This window comes from Protopterus annectens, chromosome 10.part0 (assembly GCF_019279795.1).
Source record: "Protopterus annectens isolate FY-2018-M chromosome 10.part0, PAN1.0, whole genome shotgun sequence".
Lineage (NCBI taxonomy): Eukaryota > Metazoa > Chordata > Ceratodontiformes > Protopteridae > Protopterus > Protopterus annectens.
In genome coordinates, this window is record NC_056744.1 from 482,978,822 (window position 1) to 482,992,870 (window position 14,049).

The following is a 14,049-nucleotide window of genomic DNA, read 5'->3' on the forward strand; positions in this document are numbered from 1 at the left end:
GTCACAGTTTGGGCCTCTCACTAGAGCTCCAAGAAAATGATTTGGTCACTAATACAGTATATTTAATGAAGATGCTAAGGTCTGCAAGAGGATGGAAAGCTTCTGCCCTCCTAAAAAATGCAGAGAGGTCAAAGTAGAACCCATTGCCTCATTCCAAAGCAGGAACAGGCTTTGCATTTACCCTGAGAATTACACTCTGGTCTGATACAATAATTCTGAAGACAGCAATTATTGGAGCAGACTTCTTCCTGGGAGAAGAGAAAGTATAGCATTGCAAAACCTTACCATAACAGAAGATGTCTAAATAGATCACTGTTGCAGCACAGCTCAGACATGGGAAGATCCTGCCAAGGATACTGTACAGGCAGTCCCCGGGTTAAGGATGCGATCTGTTTTTTAGTCTGTCCTTAAGTTAAATTTGTATGCAAGTCGAAACACGTACATGGAACTTTCTACTGTGCTGTACTATAACACAGTACAGTAGAACATTCCATACAAATAAAAAATATGTTAAACTTACCTCTTTTTAAGCGTCACTTCACATTTCTGTACTACAGGCATCACCCATAAATGTTTTCCACCCTTTCCTGAACTTTCAGACCTCTTCCAGATCTCGTACCGTCAACCTAGACCTTAGTGCACAATATCATTTGCCCATTCTGCTGTACAGTACAGTAACTGCTTCAGTACTGCGTATGGTACAAGCCAGCAGTCTTGACCAATCAGATGGCAAACATAGTGATCTCTTAACCAATCGGATCTCTTGCTCTCCGTGAAGGCAGAGGTAACTGCTCTAACAAGACATGCAAGCAGTTTCACGAAAGGGGAAAAGGCAGGTACAACAGAATTCTTCATTTTAAGGTAAGATGTGGGCAAGTTTAAAGATTTTTACTTATTTTCACATAATTGCTGACACTACAGCAGCCCATTCTTATCCATGCAGTGTCTGCAAATCGGATGTCTGTAACTCAGGGACTGCCTGTACTCTGGTCAGTATACCAAAGCTTGGGCTCCTTCCTCGTACACCATATGTCAAACTCATGATGTAGGTAAAAAAGAAGAGTGCCAATACACAATGGATGTATAGGCATGAAGTTTTAAAGAAGTTTCTTGCTGCCAGACAAAGAGACAGAATGTGTCTATCATTTTAGTCTGTTAGCTGTATAACCTGTGCTAATTCCACTCTGACTGGGCATATAAATATCCGTATTGGAGAACAATCCTCTTTTCACTAAAAGTTCGATAAAAATGGTATTTTTTGTTATCAACTAAGAGGCAAATGTGGCTGCAGTAAGCAGATACATTACAAAGGCTTGTATTCCAAGTCCCTTTATTTGTTTGGGTCCTAATCACAATATTATGGAGTGTTATGCCTGATTTTTTTATCCCTTAAATCATTAAGAGCTATTTACTTTCTCTTAAAATTTACTAAGAAGATCAGAGACTTAAGGAACTCATGAGAGATGCATACCTCTGAATATTGCCAATTGGATGTCCCTCAACAACTGCTTAAGAAACTTAAGAAGGCAAAACTTTTAAAAGTTTAGTTTGTCCTGTCAGATGTGGGTGTCTCCATTGTTGGAGGCTGACAAGAAGCAGCCTGATGACACATCACAAAAGACTGATCTGACAGCAGGTAAGGCCACAACAGGGCAACCTCGGATGACTGCTTCTGAGATACCCCAGGAAATTCCACAGACCGTCATCCTAGAGGTCACCCCTGGTACCCTCTGTGATGCCCCAACAGTGGCCCAGTAATCAAGGAGCCTCAATCCTCACCACTAGCACCAGTGGGAGACGTACACTGGGAGGATGACAAGTGTACACACACAGTATTTTCAGATGCAGCTCTCTGCATCAAGTGCAATTTCCCTTAAGAGCACACAGAGACCACAACCAATCCGGGGCTGGTTTCCCCCTCTTTCTCCAGATCCCCAACAAGACTCCCCACTGGTACAGCTATAGAGTTGAGATCTCAGCTGAGTGGCCAAGCCAAGACCTCCAGAACCCTCTCTGCCCAACCAGTGCTTCGTGTTCCTGCTCAAGTAGCTGACACGCACACACTCCTTATCAGCTACTTTAAGGCCCTTAACAAAGGGTGTTCAATCCTACTGTGTAATGTTACTGTTAATACAAATGGCAGTTTGACCAAGTGCAAGGCTATTACGGGTGGCCCTCAGTGTCACCAAATAAATATGCTGCAAGTACTCTCAGAACTTAAATATGTCTCTCAAATATCAGCCACAATGAAAGGCATAAATATATTTAATAATAAATAATACAAGAACAAGAAAATACTCAGTATATAATCACAGTAACATCAGAGTTCAAAAGCACAGGAAATATTTAAAACAACATTGCAGGACAGTCTCAAATAAATAAAAGAAAAACATCTAAATTAAGCTTTGCTATATTCCTGACTATATCTAGATATCTAGAGAAAGAAACATTGTGTAAAATCTTACCATAACCATAGATGTCCTCCTCTTCCATGTTGTAGTATTCTATATGTGGGTTTACCCTTCATCCTTTTACGTACATCCGGCCTGTATTCCAAAGTTTTTCAGTCCCTCAGAGTGCATCGGGCATCTGACATGGCAGCAGTAACATGGGCCATAAAAGTGATGTCCGTACGCACTAGCCCTCAGAAAAGAAAGCCCCAGTCGAACCAATCCTAGGAGGGCATAGCCCATTCAGTGCCATCCAGAGAAGCAAGTGCAACCTGACAGGAGGGAAAGTAGGGTGGGAGATCCATTGTGCTGTGTGATCAGGTCCACTGAGGGGGGTAACTTGTGGTGACTGCCGTTGGACAAATGGAGGAGAAGGGGGAACCAGTGCTGTCTTGGCCAGTAGGGAGTCACCAGCAAGATTTTTGGTTTGTCCTGCTGTACTTTCCACAGCACCTGTTGTAGTATTCTACATGTGGGTTTACCCTTCATCCTTTTACTTACATCTGGCGTGTATTCCAAAGTTTTTCAGTCCCTCAGAGTGCATCGGGCATCTGACATGGCAGCAGTAACATGGGCCATAAAAGTGATGTCCGTACGCACTAGCCCTCAGAAAAGAAATCCCCAGTCGAACCAATCCTAGGAGGGCATAGCCCATTCAGTGCCATCCAGAGAAGCAAGTGCAACCTGACAGGAGGGGAAGAAGGGTGGGAGATCCATTGTGCTGTGTGATCAGGTCCACTGAGGGGGGTAACTTGTGGTGATTGCCATTGGACAAATGGAGGAGAAGGGGGAACCAGTGCTGTCTTGGCCAGTAGGGAGTCACCAGCAAGATTTTTGGTTTGTCCTGCTGTACTTTCCACAGCACCTTTTGAATCAGAGGTAAGCGGGGGGGGTTCCTACAGAAATTTCCCCTTCCAAGGAATTGAGAAGGCATCTGTTGCCAATGCCTTAGGGTCTGGTGTCCTGGTGCAAAAGCCAGGTTGTTGCCTATTGATGGAGGAGGCAAACAGGTCCATTTCAGGTGTACCCCACCTGTGGGCCAGTTCCAGAAAGACCTCACTGAGAAGCATCCATTCGTGGCAATTTGTGATGGTTCTGCTGAGACAGTCTGCCTGGATGTTGTGGAGGGAGGGGATGTAAACTGCCTGCAAGGTAATCCCCTGTGAGGAGGCTAGCTTCCATACAAGTAAAGCTAGTCTGCAAAGTAGGTAGGACTTGGTCCCTCCCCGTTTGTTGAGATACCACAGGACAGTGGTATTGTCCATGAAAATCTTTAATGGGCCTGTAAGGAGGTGAAGTTTGTAGAGCTAGGAGGATAGCCTTCATCTCTCTGACATTGATGTGCTTTACAGAGTGTCAGATTGGCCACATACCTTGCACATGTCTTTGGCCCAATGTGGCTCCCCAACCCAGACCTGAAGCATTTGTATGCATGATCTGTATGGGTGGGGGTGGCTGGAGAGGCAGTCCAGGGTTGCTGACCACTTGTCCCAGCCACCATTGAATTTCTTGTTTCAAACAAGATAGGAGGGTTACAATGAATTCCAGTGGGTGAGAATGTTGGGTCCAGACTGACTGAAGGTACCACTGTAGCTTCCTCGTGTGCAGTCTTACTATGGAGAGCATGGGAATGGTGGCTGCCATGTAACCCAGGAGTCTCAAAAGTTGTCTGGATGTCAGTTCTGATGCTTGGAGGATGCAGCGCAAGTGGTCTTTGAAGGAAACTACCTTATCTGGTGGCTGGAAGGGCTTTCATGAGGTCTGTGTGAATCCTGCACCCCAGGAAGGCAATGTCCTGAGTGGGCTCCAGGTGAGAGTTTTGATAATTTATCTGTAATCCTAGAAACTGCAATAGGGTCAGACGAAACAGAGTATGAAGAGTTAAGGTCTTCCGATTGTCTGCCTGAATTAGCAGATCATCCAAGTAGGGGAAATTTGGATTTTCTGTGTCCTGCATTAGATGACGACTGGATCCAGACATTTTGTGAAGACCCTGGGTGCAGTGGAAAGCCAAAAGGGCAAGGCAGAAAATTGAAAGTGGGATGAACCCACTAAAAATCTCAGTGATTTCCTGAATGTGGGCTTTATTGGATGTGCAAATAAGCATCCTTTATGTCTAGGGTTGCCAAGAACCCTTGGGGCAGGAGCAGGGGGACGAGGTTGGGGAGAGTGAGCATCCTGAAAGTGGGGATCTTTAGGAAAGAGTTGAGAAGAGAGAGATCTAGTATAGGTCTCCACGGTCCTTCCTCCCTTGGTACCAGAAAAATTCTTGAGTAAATACCTCTTCCTTTTCCTTCCAGAGGGACTGGTTCTATGGTGCCTTGGGTCAGCAGTGCTGGCAATACAGATTGCAACAGGTGGAGCAGACTAGTGGGTGGCTGAAGAATGCCTTTTCATACAGGAGGGGAGATCCAGGACATGAAGTAGCTGTTCTGAATGATGGAAAGGACCCATTTGTCTGAGGTGATGCGGGACCACCCAGGAAGACAGTGAGAGAGGTGGGCAGACAGGGGTAGGGGGTGGTAAGACTGGCAGGTAGTAAGACACTACCTGCCCTGTCTTGAAAGGGAGGCCTCTGGCTGGGTGCTGGAGAAGCTCTAGCCAGAGGAGGCTGGTTTCTAGGTCGTCTCCTGGTCCTAGTGGGAGCCATAGGTCAAGACTGTTTTCTTATGAATTGAGTCTTGGCAGGGTATTTCCTGTGGAACTTAGGAAGGGGTGAGACTAGCAGGTGTTTTAGGTTCTGCATTTCCTTGCCTTTTTGTTGTAGAAACTTGAAGAGGTCAGTTACCTTACAGCCAAATAAGGCGGAATGATCTAAGGCAGCATTAGTCAGTTTAGCCCTGAAATCATCAGGGAGAGGCTGAAGGCGTAGCCAAGAATATCTCCTTAAGGCAGAAGCTGATGCAGCTGACCTAGCTGAGGCATCAGCTGCATCAAAACTACACCTTATGGAGTGTCTGTTCACCTGAGAGGTGAGGGCTAGGAGGGAGGATAGGTAGGCTTTGGCTGCACAATCTGGGATGCCGGCCAAGTCCCTGAAGGCTTTTTCCAGCAGGGCTAAGGAATATTTGGCCATGTGAGTTTGGTAGTTGATGGCTTGATGGCCCTGAAGGCCAGAGTGACATAAGTGTAAATCTTCTTGCCCAGATGCTCCACTGTCTTGCTGTCCTTGTCAGCTGGGAGAATAGTAGTAGTGGTTAACCGTTTGGTAGCCCTATCAGTGGAGATGGAGATAGTGGCAGGGTCAGCTGGGGGACATTTTATCAGAAACTTCTCTGTTTCTGGAACTTTGTACAGTCTATCAGCCCTGCGTGAGGGCTGGAGGCTGTGAGGCAGGGTTGAGGGATGCTGCAGAAAAGGCTTCCAGAAAGGCTGTCAGAAAAGGAGGCACAGCTGAAGGGCTGGAAGTGTGTGTCCATCTGTTTGAGGTCAAAGAACCTCTTCTGTACTTCAGTCATGACACTGGATTCCCACTTGAAGTGGTCTTTCAGTTTACTAATAGTCTCTCTGAAGGTTAAATCCTCTGCTGGGGAGTCAGGGTCAATTAACTCTTCTTCAGGGGAGCCATAGCCCAGTGCAGAGGAGATCTGAGAAGTGTAGGAGAGGGAGTCCTCTGAGGAGGAGTCTGAAAGTTCCCCTTCATCTCTCCTGGTAGTGTCCGAGGTCAGAGGGCCTAGGGTTCAGGAGCGTAGCGACAATGGTAGTTCTTCCTACCGAAGTCAGGTGTAGGGCCATAAAAGCATTGAAGAGACTCTAGGTGAAGGCTTGCCAATCGGGCATGTTTCAGGCAGTGGAGAAAGATGTTTTGTCTTTTGTTTTTTCTTTAGAGGCCTAGCTGGCGTCCAGGCAGGAGACGGCCTTGGGTCAGAAGGGTGGATGAAATTGGTGGAATCCAATGGGCCCACTGAGAAATCGGATTCCCCCCAGCATTTTGAGCAAATACCTGTAGTGTCTCTATGGATGTGCTGTCCCACTCAAGATTGTGCGGCTTCCTCATAGGTACCCACTTTACCTTGTATGGCGGAAGCCGATTCCTCTGCCAGGCTGACGTCGGCCACAGGCTGAGGTATGGTTGCTAGAGGCACAGCGGAAGAGGTAGGCTGCATGGACTAGGGTCTCTTCTTTGGCAGTTCTACTGGGGCATCAGAAGCACCTTCCATCCCTAACGCAAGGTCCTTTAACCGCTGGCTCTCAAGATAAAGGTTTAGAGCCTGCAATCGGCAACGAGGGGTTGGGAGGGTGGCCTAATGGTTAAGGTGTTTGCCTTACAAACACAAGGTGCAGGGTTTGAATCTCACAAGGGATAATTGGCTAGGCTTAAAATGGCTCGCAAGGGCAGTTAGCTTAGTACTAATCTATGAACCTAAGGGTCTTAGAGACACACACTTGACAGACAGGGCAGGACTCGTGGTTGTGTTGTTTGTTCAGACAAAAAAGGCACTGATCGTGAGTGTCCTTGTGGGGAATCTGCCAGCCACACTTACACTTGCCCCTTCTGGACGACATGAACAGACTTATAATTAAAATAAAGAAGGACTGAAAGGTTCCCCAATGGGGTACTTATCTGATTTTTTCAAAACCGACATCTGCGGGTAGCAGGAACACCTGGCGTATGACTGGTGGCTGAAAAGTTCTGAGTGTTGGTGCGTACGGATGTCACTTTAATGGCCCACATTCCTGTTGCCACATCAGATGCCCGACGCACTCTGAGGGACTGATAAACATTGGAATACTGGCTGGACATACGTGAAAGGATGAAGGGTAAAACCCACATGTAGAATACTGCCACACTGGAATAGAAGGATATTTACTATACCTTAATTAACTTACTTACAGAGCAAGAAAGGAAGATGGTGACTGGATCTTGATGCTGTCAGGTCAAAGACAAAATACAGAATACTATCTCTCAGAAACTTTCCAAATGAATATCTCAAATATTACTGCTGGGATAGCTTACAGAATGACATAATTTCTTGTCATCTGACGCTCTCCCAGGTAAAATCCCTGCTGTTGAAAGCAAGCAGAATTTAGCATCCACCTGTGAAAAGTACAGTTGTGTACACTTACCATAAATGTAGATGTTCGAGTGTATTCACTGTTGCAGTCCTAACCAATGGGTTATCCAGCTCCCGGTAGCACACGATCGGCAGTAAAAATGACATCGGCTGTCAGCTGTAAAGGACGTCAGGGTGTCTGATACAAAAGGAGGCAACCGAAGTCACTTCCTCAGTCTTTCTTGCCATAAAAGTCAGAAACCCCCAGAAAACAAGGCTTAAACCAAACTTAGCCTGTACCTTAGGAAAAGAGAAAAGGGGGAAGGAGGGAGGGAAATCAGGACTTCAACAGTGAATGCACTCGAACATCTACATTTATGGTAAGTGTACACAACTGTACTATGTTCATCGTGTTTCACTGTTGCAGTCCTAACCAATGGGTTGATTAGCAAAGCCCAGAAAACAGGGAGGAGGAACCAACAGAATCAAAGATTGGAGATAATGCCCTGCAGAACAGCAGTGGTAAACCCTGCCCTGGCTTTTGAAAACAAAGGCAAATTATAATGCTTTGTGAAAGTGTGAACAGAAGACCATGTGGCAGCCTCCAAAATATCTTTAGTAGGGACACCCCTTAAAAAGGCTGCAGAAGTGGAAGCTGCCCTAGTTGAGTGGGTCCTAACCCCTTAAGGAGGAACCTTGCCATGAAAGGAATAACAAAAAGTAATACAATGAGCAATCCACTTAGAAATGGTTTGCTTAGAAATAGCCTTGCCCTGGGCTCCAGGGGCAAAGCTGACCAATAGCTGAGCTGACTTCTGAAGGTCTTTAGTCCTGCCCAGGTAAAACCTGAGCTGTCTATGCACATCAAGAGATTGTAAGATCCTTTCACTTCTATTTCGAGGATTAAGAAAGAAGGTAGAAAGGTGTATGGACTGATTAAGAGTCAGGCTAGAAACCACCTTAGGCATAAAGGAGGGGTTGGTTTTCAGAGAGACCCTATCTGCATGGAAAATAACTATACTTTTCCTGGCATTGAGCTTGAGTCCATGGCAGTGGCACCAAGCATCTGTTTCTATAAGGCCCTTTTGTAAAATATCCACATCATTTGGGGATTCAGTAATGGCTCCCAGTTTTCAGTCATCTGCGAACTTAGTTAGCTAGAGTCCCCTAGTGTTGGCCTATACTTCAGAGAAGTAGATGCCACACAACAGCGGTCCCAGGACTGAGCCCTGAGGTACTTCACTTGTCTGGAGCTGGATTTGGAGTCGGCTACTTTTACAGTGTGGGTTCTATCAGTAAGCCAGTTGGCAACCCATCCAGTCACGTAGGGATTAATGCCCAGCTTAGTAAGTTTATCTATGATTCCAGAGTGGGGGGATGGTGTCGAAGGCCTTGGGGAGGTCCAGATATGATGTGTGGACCATCTTACCCTCGTCCACAGATCTGGTGACTGATTCGAAGAAGTCAATCATGTTGAGAAGACAAGATCGGCCCTTCATGAAACCAAACTGGGTGAGGTCCAGTGTTTGAAGGGTGCCAATGTCTTTGTTTATAAGTTCCATGATAATGCGTTCCATGGCTTTTCAGATCAGGCTCATCAGACTGATGGGATGATAGTTCCCGGGATCCAAGGTGGATCCCCCCTTGTGGAGTGGGATAAATGTAGTTGTGCACCACTCACTGGGCACAAAGCCTGAGGTGAAGTTATGATTAAACATGACACATAGGTGAGGTGCCAGTTCCTTTTGTAGTTCATGTAGTAAGCAGCTCAGGATGTCATCTGGTCCCATGGATGCTGTATTCTTAGCTTTGGAGAGTGCGTTTTTTACCTGTGTGGCCATGATTACTAGAATTTGGCAATCTTTTGGTATTGAGAAGGGCCCTTTAGGGGGTGAGAGGGGGGTGAAGTTGGCACTGAATCAATCTGCCAGGATATTGGCAATATCCTTGGGATCAGTATATTTAATGCCATTCTGTTGCAGCTCAGGGCAGATCTGAGCATTGCCATTTAGATTCTTGAAATAACTACAGAATGCCTTGTGGTTGTCCTTGGAATCTTTGGCAATTCTATTTTCATAACTAGCTTTGGAGGATTTTATAAGAGATCTCGGCTTCTTACTGAGCCTGGTAAGGGAGTTTTTTGCATCCTGGGATTTTCCTCTTTTCTGCAACAGTTTCTTCCTTCTGTTGTATAGTTTGATTATGGCAGGGGACCACCAGATTGGCTTCCTTTTTTCGGATCTCAGTACTTTTTAAATTACCTCTTCAGCACACGTCTGTACACACCATCTTGTATGCCATACAGTTCTAATACATTTGTAACACAAGCATATGAATCATGTTGATATTTACAAATGACATATAATTATTTACAGAATTCCAGACAGCTGGGCTGGCAGTATCTTCTTTTGTGATACCCTCACTGAGGTATGCCAGCGGACAGAGCCTCTTTGCTTAGTTGCTGCTGATGCCCCAAAAAGGAGTAAGAAATAAACTAAGTGCACCTCTCCTTCTGTTACTTCTTTCCAAGTTGACCCACAGAACAAGTGATATGATTTTTTCCAAGAGCTATTTAAAGCTCTTATGTCTTTAAAACTTCCTTTCTTTTCCTCCCCAACTACTACTTCCCCTCTCAAGAGTTTAAGGGCACACTTCTTCAAAAGAAGATGACTCAGGTTCAAAGCTGAAATCTATTGATTATCCCTGTCAAATCCATTCTCCAAAAGGATCAGAGTCAAAGGATGAATACACTATTTCCCCTGATTCCCCTTATAGAAACTGTCCTTTGTGGACACTATTTTAAAGATGATGGAACAAAACATGTTTGAGAGGTGCAAAACAGATATTATAACTTGCTGAATATGGAAGTCCACAAACCATCAGCTACTCCTCCTGTGCTTGAAGCCTTACAGGACATTTATTGATAGATGGCCTGAGCCTTCAGACACAACCACCAGCCCCATAAGGCACCAGCTACTCTCAAATTTTTGTATAAAAATCTTTCTTTGGATCCAGCTGTGACATCTGCTCAGGCTGACAAAGCAGCTAAGCTTCTTCCCTCTACTAATGTTTTGCCCAGTGTAGACAGTACAGATATGGACAGGTACAGAAAGAAAGTGTGCACTTCTGCTACATTTTCTTTCCATGCCATTAATTATCTAACCACACCATCAAATCTGTCGAGTCATATGGCAACCTACTTGAAAGTCAATAATAGGGTCTTAAACCAGCTTTCCCTTGTTTCCAGACACAAGAAGGATTACAATGCTTTTCTAGCATCTGATCTACTAAAATAGAAAAGTAAATTGAACAGGCAAGATCAACAGTTGAGGGCTCAAAGTCCCATGACATCAAAGTAGTACGGCAATTAGCATAGAAGATTAAAGCTCTGAGCAGTTAATAAGCTGACAGCTGAACTCAAGCACGTCTGTTTATGGCCAACGTACGCTGGGTGATGCAGGTCGTCGCACATACCTTCACAGTAGCATTTATCTTTGGTAAAACAGCCACACATACGAGTCAGCTGGAGGTGGACTCCCTCATGTAATGGATACTGCAGCATATGAATAGAAGGACATTTCAAGATACAGGGTTTGAACCCTTCCACCTTTACCTGCCTATTATGCAACTCTAAGCAACTAGATAGTGCTCTTGGGTCTCCCCGAAAAGAAACACTTTTGTTCAGTGGACTTACTTGGTTAATACACAAAATAAAATAAAAAATACATAAAGAGGGCACAGCCTTGTTAGACTGTGCAGTGCTTTAACTTCTATGAATGGTAGCAAGAGGGCATGGTATTTGACTACTACACTGGACTGAAAAAACTACAAAGGAATCTGTTTTATGATCTCACTCCCTCGTTCAGCAAGGAGCATGCAGAGGGCATCTGTTTTTTTTTGGAAGGCAAAACAAAAGCACTCATGTTAAACTAAAATATTTAGATAGCATTTGGACTCTGTGGGAGGGATGACCAAAATCTTCTCCTTGTTCTTCTTCTTTATGTATTTACATAGGTGTTTTTGGAGGGGGAATGGTGACCACAAGCTAGTTTTTGGTGGAGTTCATAAATCTGAAGATTTCTTCAAAAGAGGTATCACCCAGTATGGAGAGGAGATCATGGTGCCCTTCTCTTTCTCAAAAGTAAAGTACTCCAGGTTCCGACAGTCCACTTAACAGGGCTCAGAGGAGGACAGAAGCACCTATCACTGACTTGAGTCCAGCTGTCAGAAAGAATGAAGTACGCTGCTAGTCACTGAAGCACACAGATGACATGATACATTTCACTTGACCTGCACAGGTTTTACAGTTTCTTGAGGTTTCAGGCTAAGAGAAGCCTTTCCTCAAGAGATAAATTATTGATGTTAGACACAGCACAGTAAGCAAATAGCAATCACCGATAATGTACGTCCTAGATTACATTAGTAAGACACAAAAAGACAATAAGGGGTTAAGACAAGTTGCTACAAGACAGGGAGAAATTAATACAAATGTCTGGAAAGGGGGAGACGGAAGTTGTTCACTACCACTCTACTTTAAGCAAAAAGCATTTTAAGTGCTTAACATGACACCTGAATAAATACATGTAACTATATCAAAATAAACACGTTTATGTATGTACATTATATATATATATATATATATATATATATATATATTCCACACATAGTACATTAGAAATGCATAATATTTTTACAGCTGCATAACTGTAAGAATGAAAATGACTTGTCAAATAAAAATCCAACAGAAATCTTTCCATTTTACCTGCACCCAGCCTCAGTAAGTGAATGATAGCCAGGCTGACAGCGGTCACACTTTTCTCCCATCACACCAGGCTTGCAACTGCAGCGTCCATTCCGGTCACACTGGGTACTTAAAGAGCCTGCCATGTTAGAAATGAGAGGAAAAAATAATGACTAAAGGAAGAGATGGACAATGGAAAAACACTGGGAACAGTGGCAATTCTTCAAACACTATGTAAAGAAGTTAAGTATTAATTACACAGAAAAACTCACATGGTACACCTGACTGGTTTCAGAGGGTCATTTTACATCATTCATCTGAATGTAACTAGCTCAACGTTCTATAATATGTAAGTTAAATTGTGGGATCAAATCCAGGACTACAGGATGCATCTTGCTTACAGATCATAAACACAACACAGTAGGAATCATGCTGCAAGCAGTATTAAAAACGCAAAGGTACAAACCAGTCTTGTAGAGAAAAAGAATAAGAATTTAATATGTCCTCCCCAAGATAAAAACATGCTAACAGGGGGGAATGGTGGATTTATTACATTTTGTTTGATTACGTTAGCCAGTATTGGAAAGTGCCCATTTTCAGAAGGAAGTCTGAAAAAATAGTTCCATATAACTATTTAAAACACAGCTATGTGTGTTAACTTACAGCTAACAATAAGCTTGGTTCATGGCACAGAGAGATGAAACCCTGATTATAACCTGGTGTACAATTAGCATTCCTGGAACTGGAGGAGCTGGGGTGGTGAAGAGGGTGTGGTCAGGGCCTCTATAGGGAGAAGATGGGATCTGCATACATCCAGAGGAAAAAAAGACAATAAGACCTTCCTGGTGGAGACCAGAGAGACCACTACTCACATTGCCTGAGGAACAGCAAAGCTACCTGGAAGGAACAATACTTACAAAAGTGAGGGAACACACTCCCTCAACCATGAGCACATCCCCTTCTCCAGCTCCTCACTAAGTACGTACATTATGTTAGGGGCGGGGAGAAAACGGAAAAATTTTGAACCACCATGAAGGCTGCCTGGGTGACAACCCCTGTTAGTCAGTTCTCAATCAGGGAAGTGAATGAATGAGATGATAGGCCAAGATATTGTCTGACTGTTGGCAGGCAGTGAGGGCAAAAAAAAAAAACAAACAAAAAAAAAACTTGCAACTTACACTAACTGCTCAGTAGAGGAATTAATGGTATTTAGTCAGTGAAATGCACTTTTCATAACATGTTTTCCATTTTTTTTTTTAAGTCTTGTTTTCACGCTCATGCCTTCCAACCACATCAGTTCACTTCTGTCGATCAGTCATCTATTCATTCCCCTATCACTTTGGGATATTGCACCCTCCAACATCCATAACAGAGGACCATGGATTCCACAAGAAATCTGCCTAGCTGCACCTTCCTCTGTATACAACCCAAGAGGAGAGGAAGTCATAACCAGGGCAGGTGAGAGCTGTAGAAAAGATGAGGCCATTGCCAGGCAGCCATAAAGGACTTTTTGCTTAAACTTACCTCCCCTGGAAGTCACATCTACAGTGATGGTGACTTGATACGGGTGCATTCCTACAAAAGCACAGGCCTCTGCTACAAGTAGTACTGCTGGACACAGCATGTGTGTGCACACATGTATGTACATCTATGCCTGTTAATGTTGCCTGCTGCGTCTCAGAGTCTCTAGTAAAAGTCAACATGCAGTGCACCAAACTGCTTTCCCTCCCCACCAGGGTTAACTGGCATGAACACCCACACACAGCTTGGATGACTCCTCTAACTCCCTGATTTGAAATTCAAAGACAGTGAACAAAAAAGTATACAGAAATAAATGCAAACTTCAGCTACTGTGAAGGGATTT

At 44.2% G+C, this 14,049-nt stretch overlaps 1 protein-coding gene across 1 annotated transcript in view; it reads right to left on the reverse strand.

The window, feature by feature from the left end:
- The window catches only part of LAMC1 (laminin subunit gamma 1), a gene marked incomplete in the record, with an annotated part of 2,174,645 nt that overhangs the window by 900,332 nt on the left and 1,260,264 nt on the right, over window positions 1–14,049 (reverse strand). Inside the window, 1 exon segment of the mRNA XM_044085382.1 lies at window positions 12,207–12,324. Coding sequence (XP_043941317.1) covers window positions 12,207–12,324 — 118 coding nt within the window.